Source organism: Microplitis mediator, chromosome 5 (genome assembly GCF_029852145.1).
Source record: "Microplitis mediator isolate UGA2020A chromosome 5, iyMicMedi2.1, whole genome shotgun sequence".
In the NCBI taxonomy this organism is placed as follows: domain Eukaryota; kingdom Metazoa; phylum Arthropoda; class Insecta; order Hymenoptera; family Braconidae; genus Microplitis; species Microplitis mediator.
Genome location: NC_079973.1, coordinates 18,312,139 through 18,330,459, shown reverse-complemented (window position 1 = coordinate 18,330,459; position 18,321 = coordinate 18,312,139). Strand labels below are relative to the sequence as shown.

The window sequence follows — 18,321 nt, the reverse complement described above, 5'->3', positions numbered from 1 at the left end:
TGTTTAAAATTTATAAATTGTCTAATGTCTGCTACTTTCACACTCAGGGTGCCATACTTTCATCCTGAAAACATTTCTGGACATGTACTGGATCTATTAAACGACAACTTTAACACAATGCTTGATCCTAATGGCGGAGATTTAAGAAAGTTGACTTAAACAATGGATCTACCAAAATTAACAAAATTAGAATCAATAATTGTAAACGTATCAAAATCAATAGCAGTGAAAATACAAAACGGCTGTAATAGAAATATTACCGAAATATCTTCCGGCGAAACTTACAACCGTACAGTTTTAACAACGGCGATTCTGAACATGTTACCAAATTAATCAATAGACCGATTCAACAATTGTCCGGTTTGTTGACTAATTTGGTAACATGTTCAGAATCGCCGTTGTTAATAAAACTGTACAATCGTTGTCATTAATGCCTGGCCCCCTGCATGGCTAAGATTCTATAGTCTGGGGGACCAGGCATTAATGACAACAAGTGTACTGTTGTAAGTTTCGCCGGAAGACATTTCGGTAATATTTCTATTACAGCCGTTTTGTATTTTCACTGCTATTGATTTTGATACGTTTACAATTATTGATTCTAATTTTGTTAATTTTGGTAGATCCATTGTTTAAGTCAACTTTCTTAAATCTCCGTCATTAGGATCAAGCATTTTGTTAAAGTTGTCGTATAATAGATCCAGTACATGGCCAGAAATGTTTTTAGGATGAAAGTATGGCACCCCACACTCATGTGAATGTAGCAGTCATCAGACAAATTTAAAATTATAAATAAATTTAGTAAATAATTTTAAAAAAATATTTATAAAAAATGCATTTATCGATTTCAAAATTTTTTAAATTTTATTTTATTAATTATTTACTCTATTTATTAATAATTTTTAATTTGTCTAATGTCTGCTACACTCACACTCATACAAATTGTCATTAAATTTACTAAATATATATAAGTATATACATATGTATTTATGATAGTTTATGAGATTGCCACAATAGCGCTGATGAACAAATAAATTACATTCTATAGTTTGATGGTCTCAGGTCTCATTAAAAAACAATTTTTTATCTCTCTTACTCTATATATAAATTTCTACTTAATTTATGACTGAAAAGTGAGATATAAATATTAAGAATATATATATTTTAATTCAACAGTATAGATATAAATGTTTACAATTTGTTTTTTAATATTGCCAGTCCTTTTACTACAAATACTACGAATTTTACTACATTTTACTACACAACACTAGTAATTAATAAACGAGTGTGTAGTTGATTGATTTTTTTTTCTGTTTACCTCAAAAATAGGGTGTGGATTTAATTGTTGTCATCATAAGTATTATTACTATATATATTTTTTTAAATCATTACTCATTGTGATTAATATTATAGGGATTGGTATGGGATATAACTGGATAAATTATTAATAATATAAATATAAATAAAATATGATGATGAGTTTTTATGATAAACTTGTCGATGAACAGTGATTGTGATTTATTTTATTAAATATATTTATTGGATAATAAAATAATAAATATATAATATAATGCAGTCTGTAAGGTATAGATGAAATAATAATATGGAGTTGAAAGTTTGGGTTGAAGGAATTCAGCGGATTGTTTGTGGTGTCACTGAGACAACTACGTGCCAGGTTTGTTTTGTTTTTTATTTTATTTTTATTAAGTATTTATTTACACCAATTTTGAATCCGTTGAATTATTGTCTTAATAACAAATCAATGAGAGTAACTACTGATATTTTGCTTTTTAAGTAAAATATATAATTGATTAGAATAATTATTTAGTTAATGGTGATATACGACAAGATTTATTTGCATTACCAAATTGTCGTAGTGCTAAATATGATAAATCGTTTATTGTATGTGCAATAAGGGTATTGAACTACCTTCCAGCTAATTGTACAAACAAATTGATATTTAAAGAGTTCCGTGTCTCGTGCTTTGAACATTTTTTAAATATTACTGGCTAATTTTATGATATTGTAATGAATGATAATTTTATACTATCTTGTATTATGCTATAAAATTATATTTCTATTTTATATGGATGGCTGCAAGAAGCTTAGACTTGATAGCCAAATAAATAAATATTAATAATAATAATTTAGTTAAGAATATATATACTTTTTAATAGTTATTTTAAAAATCTATCATTTGTTGGATAATAATATCAAAATTTAACGACTATTATCATCGATCTTTATCGGGTAATTTATCTGTTACTTTATGACGTTTACACTAACTAATAATGTTTCACTGTTTCAATTAAATGATTTTTATTAAATGGTGTTTATTTATTTTACAGGATGTAGTTTATGCACTTGCTCATGCCACAGCGCAGTCTGGAAGATTTACTCTGGTTGAACGTTGGCGTAATAATGAACGTTTTTTGGCACCATTCGAAAATCCTCTTACGGTTATTATTATTTTTAATGTTTAATAACAATTTCATTTATTTATAGTACTTTAAGTGTAAATTAATTTGTGAAAATAATTACTCTTTGAAATAACAGTTCCAATTATTAACAATGTAAAAAGTATGTTAGATATTATAATTTAATTATGCTTATTAATATTAATATATATAACTTTTTTTTGTACTATAAATTAAAAATTCATTTCTTAAGGTTATATATTTAATTATTAATTAATATTCTATCAATAATTGGGTCTTTTATTTTTGTAAGATTATTAAATAAAAATGTACCTGAAGATCGAAACGTTTTTCGTGCAAGGAAAATGAAAAAATTTATGAAATTCTACTGCTTTAAGTTTACTTAGGGGCAATTGGGGGTGGCTGCAATTTTCGGCTAACATACTAGCACCCATGTGAAACATTTCAGGAATCTAGACCCACTAGATTTGTTACTTTTCATTTCGTTTTTTTATTTTCGTTCCGCAAAAAACGCTCCGATCTTCAGGTACATTAATAAAATAATAGTTAAATAATGATTATTTATCAAATTTATTTAGATATTGATGAAATGGGGGGAATATGCACCAGATGTTCAATTAATTCTTCGTCGATCAAATTCCGAAAGCAATAAAACTCAACAAAGTGGATTGAATCGAACTGCCCATAATACACGCGCTAATGGAGTATTAAATTCAGCAGTTGATCAATTCGTTAATAATAGAAGTCACGATAGTAGTAATAATAATAATATTAATAACAATAATAGCAATAGTAATAATAGTAAAAATAATAATAATAATAGTAATAATAGTAATAATAACAATAATGGACACTCAACGTCTGAGTCTCATGAATCACCGGAAGTGCTCAAGAGGAATCGGGATATACGAAAATCCCTTACGTTTAGTGGATTACATGGAACAGCATCTGATAATTCTGAGGTTAATTAACTATTTTTTAATTTGTCATATGATTTAAAAAATTGTATGTAATTATAATTGTATTTTGTAGCAGGTACAACTGGAAAATATTGCTGTTGTACAACCAACAATGCAAACAAAAGTACAGTCGAGAAAAGCTGCGTATAAAAGTAATGAGTCACCTACTAGAGCTTCGAGTAGTGAAGGTTTACCAATAATAATTATTAATTTTGATTAATTTATTTTATTTTATTTATTATTTTTTTTTTGTTGTTTACTTATTTTTTATTTAGGATTTATAAGTTTAACGCATAAAAAAACTCGAGAAGTACCCCCATATCGTGATCCTCCAGGTCCTGATTCATCGCCATTGAGGACATTACCCCCTTATCGTGATCCACCACCACCAATAGTGACTAATAGCGTAAAATCACAGTCTCAAGAAAGTTCGACTAGTGAAAATTTCAGTCTTTCCAAAGAAGAACAATCTTCGGCTACTAGTTCGATTAAATCAAAACGTAGCCAGGTAAAATAAATACTTATTTATAAAATATATATTTATTTTGTATTTAATAATTATTGTGATATTTTTTATTTTTAAGGAGATGCAAGATACTAAGGGATTAATGCAATCCGGTAGGCCGAAACTAAGTCAACCGCAAAATATGGTAGCTGTGGCTTATACTCATCGTTATGCTGAACTCATAAAACTAGTCAATAACCAACGCGATACTCTTAATTCACAACAAGTTGATCTCACCAAAGTATTTAAATATATAACATATATTTTATTAATATAAATTATATTACTCGTGTAAAAAAAATTCAAAAACCGGTTTAGAAGTTGATTTAAGGGTATTCTATTTATACATAAATTACTTTTTTTTTTTTAATTTTTGCTAATTCTGAAAAATTTCAACAATTATTGATTTCGATTTTTATATTAAATTTTTTGTCATTTTTATAAACGAGTAAAAATTGTTGCGAAAATTTTTTGATAAAAAATTTCACTTAAAAGTTAAAAATTTTTCATACAAAAATCACAGTAAATTCACATTAAGTTCTAAATAAAACATTTTCATTCAATAATTTTTTAAAGTTTTACTAAAAATTAAACTCTGTCTTAAACTCATAAATTTTCAACGTTGAAGGTTTTAGAAATTTTTTTTAAATACAATTTTTCTTACACGGGTTTTAAAATAAAATTATAGATTTGTATTTTTTAATAATTATAAATATTTTATTTAAATAGTTAAATGCTGAAATTTTGTATTGGGAGAGTAAAAATAGAGAGCATTACAATCAAATGGATTTTATATCACAAGAAATAAATCGTATTGAATCAGCTGGGCGTATTTTGGAAGAACAGGTAAATAAATTTTTTATAATTAATCCTAAATTTTTATTTATAATTAATTGAATAAATTAATTATTTTTAGTTAAATGAATTAATGCACACTGAAGAAGAAAGTGAAATCGTAAGACAACAAGAAAAAACATTAAAGTCAGAGATAACGTTACTTCGATCGAAGCTTGCAAATTGTGAAACCGAGTTACTACAGTGTAAAAATAAAATAAGGTATGAAGTTACTTTGAATTTATTTTATATTTTATTATATTTACTGCTTAATTAATAATGATATTTTATTAATAGATTGTTAATGGAAGAACTAACATTAGAACAACATAACATAAATCGTGAAACTGAAGAACGTACAGTTATAGAAAGAAAAATAGTTAATGATGTTGAAAGATTGCAAAGTGAACTTGAACAAGCTAAACGTTTAACAGACCATACAAATCATTCGGCTGATTTACTGAAACAAGAAGTTACGAATATTGAATCAGCAATTGTAGATAAAAAATTGCAAGTTGAAAGATTAGTGTCTGAAATGAAAGAAGCTAATTTACAGAGTTTGACTGTCGCATGTCAAGAGGAACAAATCAAAAATTTATTAGAAGGTTTTATTTTTTAATATTATTATTATTTTTAGAAATTTTTGGTGAATATAGAAATTTAGGCTCTGCACAATTTCAAAGTTTTGGAATTTCAACAACTATAACATCTATGTTAATTTACACAGTCGTTCGGTTTTACGGTGGATTGAGGAAAAATCAGAGCAATAGTATAAAAATTATAACGTTGACTTAAATCTTATATCTATCCAAGTAACACACTTGACTTTGTGACATTTATATGATAGCAATTGGGGCCATTTTTTGACATATCGATAAAACACCAAAATTTTGACAAATCAATCTGAAATTTATGTCACCGGAAAAATATCTGCTTAAAAAACTTGACACAAGTGATGACAAAAAATAAACTACAAAAAATTGCCAAATAAGTTCTAAACGATTTCTAAATTGAACTGACTTTTTTAAGACGGGAAAAAACACAAATTTTTTATGACTCCTAGGACCAATATCTGTACGTGTTGTTTGTATAGAAAAACTTGGCTTTGAGACAAAATAAAATTTTGCTTGTCCTTTTAAAAGACATCTTGCAGTTGTCTTTGTGCTATTTGAGTACTGATTGAAAAATAGTGTCAATAACTTGTCGTGTTTTCAAATTTATATAAATTATTTATTCTATTTTTTAAATAATAATATAATTTATTTATTACTGTAAGATGGACAATGGTGTCTTAAAGGTCTAAGTGTAATACTAACTTTAAATAATTGATATTGATTAATCATCAGTCAGTTGATCACTCACTGAATATTATTACAATTTCAAAGCATATAAGTAGATGCATAGGGACAAGTTACTATGCGTCTTGGATTGTTATCGAGTGAATGTAGCAAAGTTCACTACATCGTAGTGACTCTGCTTGTATTAATAGAATGATAGTCTAAGGCAGAGTACACCAAAGCAGTCTTACTGATAATTCTGTTGGCGTACTCGGAACAAAATTATCACCTATTATACCACTTTACACATATGACTCAAGTCTTGATGTTTGACAAGAATCAATTCATTTTGAATCAATGATCTATGTCATCTTGTGCATGTTGACAATTCAAAACTTTGGAACCGAATAACAATTACAGAAAATCTAGACAAAAATATGAATAAAACACATAAATTCAGATGTAAAATCATTTTGACATCTTGACTTGCTGAAGAAATTTATCTGAAAGCGATATGTACAATGCTAGGGTGGTCCGTTTAGAACGGCTATTTTTTTTTATTCACTACCACTTCAAAATATTGTTGTAGACATTGAAAAAAAATTTCTTTTATGATTAACTCAACCCATTAATGAAAATACGAAGAATTAAATTTGATAATCTTCAAAAAAATTTTTGACAAATATTTTATTTACAAAATTAATAAAATCTCTATATCGATTGAACGAAAAACTTAAGCCACTTAAAATAGGAGGACCTTTTTTGTAGAAAATCAAATTTCCTAAAAAATCATCTGCATTTTTTACTGTAAATTTCGTTACTTAGTCAATATCAACTAAAAACCCAAATTATTATTAAAAAAATGATTTTCAGAACCAATACAGAAAAAACAATTAGAATCTCAGTAAAATTACTTAGGAGACTTTTGAAGAGTATTAAATTACTTACAAAATGCCTATACGGCGACCTAATAACTTGAAATGTGGCTGAGCTATGGAAAATTCAAAAAAAAAAATTTAACTTTCCGATATATTTCAAATGGGAAAAATTAAAAATCAAATGTAATGAACTTAAAATTAAAATTAAGAGTTGAAACTTTCAGGGAATTTTTTTTCAATGTTTACAACAATATTTTTAAGTGGGAATGAAAAAAAAAAAAAAAATAGTCGTTCCAAACGGACCACCCTAATATAGATACCAAGTTTTTTTTTATGTAAATAGAAATGTAACTAAAAATAATTATTGTTTGTTTTAGGAACTCAAAAACCTATTTGTACACGTAAACTTATAGGACCACCAAGGCAACTGGAGAATGCAGTGCCAACTAGTAAAAATCCACATGGCGTATGGGTATAGACGATAAATAAAATGAATTCACTAATTATCAAATTAAATGAATAAAAAAAAATTTATAAAAAGATTGCATTTGCACTTTGTTGACGTAGTAGATTTAAACTAAAAAATTTTAATGTATAATATTTCACTTTAATCGTATTTGTTTATTTATAAATTTATTATCGTTAATATTTGTTCACTTAGTCATTATTTTGATTTTATACTTATATATATATATATATAAATATATAGTAATAATAATAATAATAATAATTATTATTATTATTATTATTAGTAATGATTATAGGAGATCTCACGTATGAATTTTTTGTAATTATGATTTCCGTTATTAATTAATTTTGAAATAAATACTTTATATCGCTCACGAATTTTTATTTCTTCTTTAATTACATTTTATATTTAATAAGAAATAAATTTTTTTTAAAACGATCTTGTAATAAATAAATTTGTTTGTCATTATTTACCCAGAAAAAAAAAAAAAAAAAAAAAAACAATTTTCAAACCAAATAACACACTTGGCTTTGTGACATCTATAAGATAGAAGTTTTGAGGCTGTTTTATTTTTTTAACTTATCGATAAGGCAACAAAATGTTGACAAAGCGATAAAAAATTAATGTCACCGAAAAGTATCTGCTTGAAAGACTTGACACAAGTGACGATAAAAAAGTAAATTACAAATAATGGTAAAATAAGTCATTTAAAAGATTTTTTAATTGAGATAACTTTTTTAAGAGTGAAAAAAAAAACACAAATTTCCTATGACTCCTAGGACCAACATCTGAATGTCTTATTTATATAAACAAACGTTGCTTTGAGACAAAAAAAAAAATTGTCTTGACTTTTTGAAAGACATCTTTATGAAAGAGTGTGAATGTGACTGATAAGTGAGAATTTTTTAAATTTTTAAATAAAATGTGAGTAGAATAATAATTAAAAAATGTGCATACTCAGATCAATGACAAATTAGCACGCGCATTTTTTTAAATTTAATTAATTTATTTATGTAAAATTCATAAATTGTCTCATGTCTGCTACATTCACTCTCATTTTTTATGACACCTTAAAGTTGTCTCTGTGCTCTTTGGAAAGTTTCATTTCTCACAACAACTCAAGTAGCACAGAGACAACTTTAAGATGTTATGAGGGTTTCTTTTAAAAGGACAAGATAAATTTTTTTTTGTCTCAAACCCAAGCTTTTTTAATATAAATAAGACATATAGATGTTGATTCTAGGAGTCATAGGAAATTTACGTTCTTTTTTCCGCCCAAAAAAAGACATTTTAATTAAAAAATCGTTTACATGACTTATTTTACCACTATTTGTAATTTACTTTTTGTCGTCACTTGGGACCAGTCTTTTACGCAGATATTTTTTTCGGTGACATGAACTTCTGATCGCTTTGAAAAAATTTGTTGCTTTATCGATAGGTCAAAAAACAGCATCAAAACTGATATCTTGTAGATGTCAAGTGTGTGCTAATACTTGGGAATTAACACATTTCACATTGGAAATTTAAATTTACCCGCCACACATTGAAGCTCATGGTCAGTTTCTATGAAACGAATAAGAATATTTTTCATGAATCATGAAAATTATTTATTAGAATGTCCGCCTCACTTTATCAAGTGACAGCTAAAAGGAAAAATATTTTATAAAGAAAAAAAAAGAATAAATAAATATACCGAAATAAATAACTGACAGATTTTAATTATTATTTTTCCATTACTTGTTAGTAATTTATTTACAAAATATTTAAAAATACTTTACATTTATTTTTGCTGCTAACAAATATTTAAATAATAGTTATTGTTTACTACATTGCAGAGAAAAAATATAAAATAAGTAAAATTAGCTAAAAACTAAAAAAAAAAAAAAATGTTGCTAATGGAACGTATACCAGATCAAATAGGATATTTAGTTCTTACTCAAGACGGAGCAGTACTTGCGGTAATTATAAATAAATAAGAAATGTTTTTTACAATATATAAATAATGATAAAAAAAAATTAAATAAATTTACATCATTATTGTTTTTACAGTCTGGCGGTGAATTAGAAAACGATGAAAGAGCTGCTAATATTATAACTGGACTTGTAACTTTAACAGACAAAATAGATCCGAAAACACAAACAACAAATGATTCTTTTAATAAAATATCAATAACATATCCAAATCACTGCTATATTATTTGTCTATCAAATAAAAAAATTCATGTGATTAAAAAAAAATTGCGATCACCAGAAAGTCAATCGGCGACCACTGAAACTCAAAGTCTTATCGATATGTAAAATATTTAAATAAAAATGTTATAAATTGGAATAGGTCAGTGTGTGTAGTACTTAAAAATTATTAAAACAATCTCATATATAATATAAATTATAAATAATAATCACAAATTATTAATTATTCGTTACCTGAAATATTTTCTTTATATTAATAATGAATGAGAAGTCATTTTCAATTATTATATTACAAAACATAATTATACAATTGCAGTAATATAACAACTCAATGTTATATTATAAATTTCGTTTGTACCATTATGCAATAATAATTAAAAAATTTAATTGTAAAAAATTTGTTACGAACAAAGTAATGAAAGGAAAAAAAAAACACTTATATATATGCACAATTACAATAAGTATTTTATGAAGATGAGGACAACGATGAGGATGATGAGGATGAAGTGATTCTTCTTCTTACACGTTTTTCACCTTCATCCCGGGTCTTTAATCTTTTTTGTTTTCTTACTCCTTTGCTGCCTTTTTTATGTGATTTTGTCTTATGCAATTTATTTTTTGAATTTGAATCAGATTTTAAATGTTTTTTATCATTTGATTTAGTTGTTTTATGTCTATCTGATAGAGTACTGCATTGGCTATTAGATCTGTAAGATTCTTCGTCATTCTGTGAATCAGTCATCGCATATAATTGTTTATTTTTTAATCTTTTGTTGGCTATTTTAGCAGCTTTACGTTCTCTATACTTTTCGTTTATTGAATAACGTTCTTTAGTATTATTATCACTTGGTGTTTCACGTGATCTATTTCTACTTTTACTTCTACTTCTACTTCTGCTTCTGCTTTCGCTTCGACTTCTGCTTCTACTTCGACTTCTACTTTTACTTTTGCTTCTTGATCGTGATTTTTTATGTCTAACATTCAAATCATCCGCCACGGTTTTATTTATTTTATGTTTTGACAAATGTTTATTATCTTTTGATCGTTTTTTTTTACGTAATTTATTTATTTTATATTTATAACTATTAGAACTAGTTAAACTTGTTGATGTAGTACTTGAACTACTTTCACTGCTATCACTTTCACTAGAACTACTACTGGTGGTAGTACTACTGGTACTGCTACTTCGTTTTGTTCTTCTTTTATGTTTTTTCTTAATGTCATTTATCAAATCTTTACGTACTCTAACACGACACGTTATTTTATTATCATCATTTTTATCAATTGATTTGAATTCATCGTCACTACGGGAACTAGATTTATCACCATCATCATTATCATTATCGTCGGAATTACTTGAATATATTTTAGCTCTTGTAATTTTTCGTGAATTACTTAATGATGTACGACGACATTTAGCTTCTCGGTGACTGTGGCTATCTGATGAACTGTAATTATGTTTATTACGTTTTTTACTTGCACTGTCATCTTTAATCGAGGTTGATTTACGAGTACTTCGTTTAATTATTTTAGTTGAATGCTTCGTATTACGTCGGCTACTTCGTTTTTTAATTTGGCTATCATCAATTTCGCTATCACTGTTACTTGATGATAATGTTAATCGATCAAGTTGTCGTGTATTTGTTGTTTTTGATTTTTTAGTTTTAGTTAATCTTCTACTTGATTCAGATGTACTCGGTTGATTATTTACTGGCGATAAAGATGAAGAACTTGGTCTAAAAAATATAAATTATTATTTTTGTTGAATTCTCTATACAAAATTTAATTTTCATTCTAATAGATTTTTTATTGCACACCTCAAGCGCGAAAGCGCTGAGGGTGCTCTATTGTCACTCGATTTTTTAAATATTTCTTTTTATAAATATTCTGTTGGAAATATTATTTCGAATAACGTAACATTTAAGTCGTAGTATATATTATTTATGTTGAGTTCAAAATAGGTGTATGTTTACTCGAGAAAAAGATAACTAGTATGGCTCAAATTTGATGACCTTGAATACTTGTCTTGACGAGAGATTGAGGCCCATGTTCCAATTAAATGCAAGGCAATATGATTTTTTTCATATTGCACTCATATATACATATCGATACTGCCATTCTAATATGCCTTATCCCACATTTGAGAAATTTTTCAGGAGACGATAAAAACGTTTCATGGTCGGCAAAACAAAATTATTAGTAATATGTTTACATTGGTATAACCTATAAATTTATTTTCATGTTTTTCATAAAATACAGGCATTTGTAGTGAATAAATAATTTTGAATTGTATGCCGTAAAAAGAGTCAAAAATTAGGCATAATTACTTTCTTATTAATGTCGTTAATTGCTTGCTTAAAATTAACTTAAAATTGAAATTGTTAAGCGTGACTGAACCTATACGAATGTGGGATACGACATATTAGAATATTTATTTAAAAATACTAAATAAACAATTTGACCTCTAAAATTTTTACATAAGCTGCACATTGTTACAATGATTCCATTTTTCAAAAAAAGTGAAAATGTCAAATTTTGTGGGATACGTCCTATTAGAATGGCAGTGTCGATACATTGTGAACTTAGACATCTTTGTTATAGAAAAAGAGGAGAGGTTGTTAGACCTCAGTGTTAAATAATATTAAAAAAATAAGTTAGTCTAAGCTAAATCTCTTAAGGGATCATTTTGGTTTAGACGGTAAAAAGAAGCTATTTTCATTACTTTGTTTAGAAAGGAATTGTTATAAATATTTATAAAAAGTTTATTTAGGTTGACTTGAAATGACGGATGAAGGTAACTCCGTAAAAAAAAAGAGTAGTTCGCTGGCGGCAATGATATTAAGATAATGGATCATATAAAATGAAAAAATAAAAATTACTTACATTCAGTAGACGTGCACGGTTGAATTTAAATTTTGATTTTAACTATTTTTATTGACCCAAAAACAGTGAAAAAAAAAACAGCATTTTTTGAAATTTTGTTTTAAATGTCCGCCATTTTTTATTTATCAATAAATATCAATATCCGTACTTCAGACGAGAGCTATACATCTACTGAATGTAAATAATTTTTATTCTTTCATTTTAGATAAGCCATTATCGAAATATCACCGCCGCCAGCGTACTACTTTTTTTTTACGGAGTTACCTTAATCCGCCATTTCAAGGTATTAGAAGAGTGAAAAAATTAAAAAATACAATTTTTCTATGTACTTTAAGAGTGTATTAGTCAACAAAAACGAACTTTTTATAACTATTTAAAACAATTCTTTTCTAAACAAATTAATAAAAATAGCCTTTTTTTGACCGCCTAAACCAGAACGATCTCTTAAGAGTGAAGACATATCCTAGAGCGTGTATTGAACACGTCTGAGAATGACCTTAATAAATTGATCTGTTTTTCATTCATGGTTACCATACCTAAATTTCCAACAATTTTAATAATGTTCATTATAAAATAAATACTTACGATTCTATTTCAGGTATTGCATTACTAGAAGCCGCTACTACTTCTTCTTCACCCGAAGACACGAGTTCTATTATTTCTGGTGTTCTTTCGGAACGTGGTTTTACATATCCTACGATTTCACACTCAGATTCGGATGAACTCGATGTTATCGTAAGAATAAATGGATGACCTCCGGGTGTTTGAAGTTGGAATGCTTGACTAACAGTACTAGGACCTAATTAATAATAATAAATAAATTAATTAATTAATATAAGCTAAGATAATAATAAATTTAAATGTCGGTAAAACCAAATAAGCAAGCTGTTAAATTCGTCATTTCTTTCGACATCTTGACTTTAGCTCTGCCCATAAAAATAAAAAGCAAACAGTTATAAAAAGTGCATAAAACACTTTTTTCTTTATTTCATTATTTCTTTTTTTTTGCTAACATGAAACGATTTGTAGTTTTTTTTTGTTTTTTTATTACGTTAACTTAGTTCATGTTTGTACCACTCTTATTTAAATGCAGTAACGCCAACAGCAATGGACACAGGCAATCGTAGAAAGAGATAGAAAGAATAAAATTATAAGCAGTTAACAATCGACTCTGAATCACACATCACTAGAAGCCCCTACGGCTTTAGATGCCTATAGAGGGTAGAGAAATTATTTAAAAAATTATATTTTATTATTTAAAGATGGATGTAATAGCAACGAACTTAGATGATGGTTCAATAATGGTACCAGATGGTTTATCACTAGGTCTTCCTCCCGAGCCATTGTTATCACAGACACAAGATGCTATATCACTTGTTCTCCAGTTATGTTATTTACTTTATTTAGATAATTACGGTCAGCATGTAAAATTGTACCATATAAACTAATACTTTTACGTTACAATTTGTTAACCGTGATCAAAATTACTCACGCATCTAAATGTGTTTATTAGGGTGGTCGTTAAAAATTAAATTTCCTCAGGCGCCCCATAAAAAGTTTCTTTTTAGTGAGAAAATACGTGGGGAATTTGGTTTTTTCTTTTTAAGTAAAAAGAACACGTGCCGCAGGACGATCAAAGTTCATTTTTCGATACAACCGCGGTTTTTTTTTAAGTATCCCATGAAATTTGCAGATTAAAGGAAAAAATCATATGAACAATTTTGTAGGAAATTAAATTCTTAACAAAAAAGGTCATGTTCATTTTTTTTATAAAATGTGTATTTATGAAGATATTTTTAAAAAACTTTTTTTAGATCTGATGAATTGAGCGTTTTAAAGATTACAAATTTTGAAAACAACATGTTTTTAAGTATATAGAAACTACAACAAGCATTAATGATTAATATGTCACGAGTTACGAAGTTGTCTATATTTAAGAAGAAACGTTATTTTTAACATTCGTAATCCTTAAAATGCTTAATTGATAAGATCTAAAAAAGTTTTTTTAAAATATCTTCATAAATACACATTTTATTAAAAAAATGAATATGACCTTTTTTGTCAAGAATTTAATTTCCTACAAAATTGTTCCTATGGTTTTATCCTCTAATCTGCATCTTTCATGAGATATCTAACGAAAACCAATGGCTAGAAATCTATGTTTACTACTATTCACATGCATGAGCGAGTCCGTACGAATCGTGGGTGGAAACCGATTGTGAACATGGAGAATACTGGATATAGATCGTCTGCCGTAATTAGCATAATTAACTCGAGTCATATCATTCGAAATTAAAAATTTTATTGTGGAAAGAAAACTGTTTGGAATAAAGGGTCATACTATTTCTATGTTTAATTGAATTATTTTACCCGCACTTAAATTAATTGAATAAAGCGCAAAATACTAGTTCATTCGTATTCTATTTTATAATTTAAATATTCTAGACCATTTCTTTTTTTTTTTTTTTTTTAAATCATTCAAGTGGCGCAGAGACATTTTCAAGATGTTATAAAAGACGAAATTAATTTTGTTTTGTCTCAAACTTATTTTAATAAATAAATAAGACATATAGATATTAGTCATGGAGTCGTATAAATATAATAGATGATTGTTGAATTACCTGGCATACTTATAAGATGAGGTCCCACTGATGGAACTTCTAAACCACTAGGTTCAACATGATCGACAACTCGTATATCAGAATCATCAGATATTGTACTACTGGTACTACTTGACGTTTGTGATTGTACATGATGCCAGTACGTCGTGCTCGCTAGACCTGTATTAATAATGATTTTTAATATAATACTATCAAATAAAAATGTATGTAGATAAATAATTTTGATAAAAATACAAGTGAGGCTCTAATTTTTTTAGTCTATAAAAATTGTGTCGTAGTTTTCTAAATTCAATTTAATAAATTCTTTAAAAATACTAAAAAAATCCAAATTTTTTTAGTGAGTTGTGAAAATTTTTAAATACTCAGCCTTCAATAAATAAAAATTTAGATTTTGCAGTGTTGTATTTTTTATCAATTTCAATAAAATAAGCAATTTAATTAGAAAAAAAAAATTTTTTTCATCGGCCCTCGAAAAATGCATAGTTACCATAATTTTTTTTTTTATAGTATTAATTAATAACAAACCATGAGGAGGGAAACTATTGTAATAAGTAATAGTGTCATCATAGGCAGCCATACTCAAATCAGTACTAGCGTAATTCATAAGTTCATGAATAAAATGTTCTGTCTCTAAACCAAAAAAAGTTCGTATCGAATTACGAAATTCAGGACTCCGCATATCGTATCGTGTTAATAAATCTGTAATAACTCTCAATACATAAGCAATGTGAGGTTCATCAGAATTAAATATTGTTTGTAAATCACGATTTATCCATGGTATTAAACGATTTATTTCTTGAGGATATCTCCTAATAAATATGAAAAAAAATTAATTAGTTGAAATATAATAATTACAATAATATTTATAATTAATAATAAAAATATTACCTGTAATATTCAGCACTACATTGACGGAAACGTGAATAAACATCTGGTACTGGATCAGACCATTCTCCAGTTCTATAGATATTACGACGTTGTCGTCGTTCTTGTGGTGTTACAGTTGGCAATTGAGATGATGCTACTGATGATTGACGCATTTGATTAAATGTATTGAGATGAAGTCTAGGATCATGGCGTCCAAAACGTCGATTTGGTGTCATTGTCGTTCTTTATTGAAATTAAAATTCCAAGAATTAGATATAGAAATTTCGAATTTAAAATTGCTTGGGATCCTCTGGACCCCATGAAACTTTAAGGGCATTCTTAGACAGTGCCCTCCACTTTTTGAAAATATTCAATGACGAACTGTCATGACAGTATTAAAGTTTTATTAATTAATTAAAAAAAAAATAAAGCATTAATTTCAAGAAAGGCGAACGCAGTTAAACGATCGTTGCAATAGATAGTCATTTATATTTTAAAAAAGTGGGAGGCACTGTCTGAGAATGGTCTTAAATAAAATTATTCAAGTGCAAGGTATCAAATTGCCAGTTATTTCATTTATATTTTTATTAATAAACTAATTGTGTTACGGGACATCAATGGAAATAAAAAAAACTCAAAAATCTCCCAGAGAAAATAATAAAAATTTTCATTATTTTTCCAAATGTTGATTTTAATATTTTTTTAAGTTTTAGTATTTAAAAATACGAATGTATTCAAGTCATTTACTTTTTTCTTTAGAATAATGACTAATTATTTTTATCTAAAACTATAATTAATAATAGAATTTTTAAAGAATCTAAGGACTGGATATATATTGTATTTTATTCAATATTTTTTTAAGTCACCAATATTTTTAAAAAAGGAAGGGGAGGACACTGCACTGTCTGAGAATGGCCTTAAATATTAAATAATGAGTGTGAATGTAGCAGACATCAGACAAATTTATAATTATTAATAAATAGACTAAGTAATTAATAAAATAAAATTTTTTAAAAATGCGCATTTAATAAATGAAAAAATTAATAAGTTCCTTTTTTATAAATGTTATTTTTTTAATTATTTACTCTATTTTTGGAAATTTTAAATTTGTCTGATGTCTGTTACATTCACATTCATGTTAACTAATAAAAAAAAAATTTTGTTAATGGTGTGGGTTACCTGTACGCAAAACGTTGAAAAGCAGCATTCATAGAAGCAGCATTCGTTAAAGCCAAAGTAACTCCAATAGAAGCAGTGGCTTGTGTTGATGACAAAGTTGCTTCTCTTGGTACATGATACTGATCATAATCCTCCTCAGATCTAACATTGTGTATTATCGATTTAAATGTTTGTTTACATAATGGGCATTCTGTTTTTATTCTTGACCATTGCAATAAACATGTAAAACAAAATTGATGCAAGCAACTATCAGTAAATGATGTATTTATTAATTTTCCAAGGCATATACTGCAATTCGGTGGTGGTGAATTCGTTCCGTCACTTCTTTCACCAGAATTAGATGCTGCTGGTTCTTCAGCTTTTACTGGTTCTTTAATATTTGTAACCGTATCTTCTTGATTTATTGGATTCTCCATTATATTTTATTTATAATTATGTAAAATTCATTTGTTACTAAAAATATATTATTTTAAATGTGTTAATTAAAAATAAACCACGTAAATAACCTTAAAATAAATTATATAAACTCACCATAAAGATTTGAAAAATATTTTTTATTTTATTCAAATAATTTAGTAATCTAATTTTATTTTTAAAATGAATTATTCTTTGTATTTATTTATTATTATTAATAATAATAAGTATAGTAAAAAAAATAATAGTCAGGATAATGTTTCTGTATAAGAACAGATGAAAACTCTTTAAATGCAACGTTATTGATTGTGTTAAAAAAATATATAATAATTTATATAAATTGTTATTATTAAATTTATATGAAGCACTTTAATAATAAATATCAATTATGTTTTAATTATTATATATTTTGAATTTATTTAATTTATTTTTTTAGTTCTTATACTTTTTACGTATAAAAGTTGAATGAATGGATACTTTACTTATACTTAAATATTATTATTCAAGCATCTTAATATACTTAAAAAAACTTTTATTATATTTTTAAGTAAATACAACACGTATATTTATTTGTTGTTATTTATGAGTTATTTTAATCAGTGATATAAAAACTTGTTAATAAATAACAAACCAATAGGTAGGTAATAAAATTATTACAATTTACAGGAAAGAAACAAGAACACGAATATACTATATGATATATTTATGTATGTTGAGAATTATTCTCGTTCTCTACTGAGAACAGGGAGACACTCTTTACTTCCTTGACGTTTGCGTGGATTTTTACACTTAATAGTTGCGCATGCGTTT

The 18,321-nt window shown here is 26.7% G+C and overlaps 3 protein-coding genes across 7 annotated transcripts; 2 read left to right on the top strand and 1 right to left on the bottom strand.

The window, feature by feature from the left end:
• The first annotated feature begins 1,115 nt into the window (after nucleotides 1–1,115).
• On the top strand, nucleotides 1,116–7,662 carry LOC130668227 (uncharacterized protein DDB_G0287625). Of its 4 annotated transcripts, none has more exons than XM_057470402.1 (11): nucleotides 1,116–1,327; nucleotides 1,411–1,672; nucleotides 2,346–2,456; nucleotides 3,014–3,397; nucleotides 3,471–3,582; nucleotides 3,730–3,902; nucleotides 3,979–4,140; nucleotides 4,629–4,745; nucleotides 4,816–4,955; nucleotides 5,031–5,338; nucleotides 7,266–7,662. In XM_057470402.1, the coding sequence occupies exons 2-11, from the start codon at nucleotides 1,601–1,603 to the stop codon at nucleotides 7,364–7,366; spliced, it is 1,680 nt and encodes a 559-aa protein (XP_057326385.1). In that variant the 5' UTR covers nucleotides 1,116–1,327; nucleotides 1,411–1,600; the 3' UTR covers nucleotides 7,367–7,662. The 4 variants fall into 4 exon arrangements, with proteins under 4 accessions (XP_057326385.1, XP_057326384.1, XP_057326382.1 ...); XM_057470401.1 differs by having other exon boundaries at nucleotides 1,117–1,327; nucleotides 3,468–3,582; nucleotides 7,266–7,660; XM_057470399.1 differs by having other exon boundaries at nucleotides 1,117–1,327; nucleotides 3,670–3,902; nucleotides 7,266–7,657.
• Nucleotides 7,663–8,595: 933 nt separating this feature from the next.
• Nucleotides 8,596–9,686, top strand: LOC130667908 (ragulator complex protein LAMTOR4 homolog). 2 transcript variants are annotated; one of them, XM_057469835.1, is made up of 3 exons: nucleotides 8,596–9,096; nucleotides 9,172–9,315; nucleotides 9,407–9,686. In XM_057469835.1, exons 2-3 carry the CDS (start codon nucleotides 9,244–9,246, stop codon nucleotides 9,653–9,655), a joined length of 321 nt encoding a protein of 106 aa, XP_057325818.1. In that variant the 5' UTR covers nucleotides 8,596–9,096; nucleotides 9,172–9,243; the 3' UTR covers nucleotides 9,656–9,686. The 2 variants fall into 2 exon arrangements, with proteins under 2 accessions (XP_057325818.1, XP_057325817.1); XM_057469834.1 differs by having other exon boundaries at nucleotides 8,649–9,096; nucleotides 9,193–9,315.
• Nucleotides 9,687–9,821: 135 nt separating this feature from the next.
• On the bottom strand, nucleotides 9,822–17,787 carry LOC130667907 (E3 ubiquitin-protein ligase Topors-like). The gene is made up of 7 exons (XM_057469833.1): nucleotides 17,629–17,787; nucleotides 17,098–17,550; nucleotides 15,940–16,161; nucleotides 15,577–15,860; nucleotides 15,052–15,210; nucleotides 13,016–13,229; nucleotides 9,822–11,283 (listed from the first exon to the last, which is right to left on the bottom strand). Exons 2-7 carry the CDS (start codon nucleotides 17,511–17,513, stop codon nucleotides 10,014–10,016), a joined length of 2,565 nt encoding a protein of 854 aa, XP_057325816.1. The 5' UTR covers nucleotides 17,514–17,550; nucleotides 17,629–17,787; the 3' UTR covers nucleotides 9,822–10,013.
• Nucleotides 17,788–18,321: the final 534 nt, after the last annotated feature.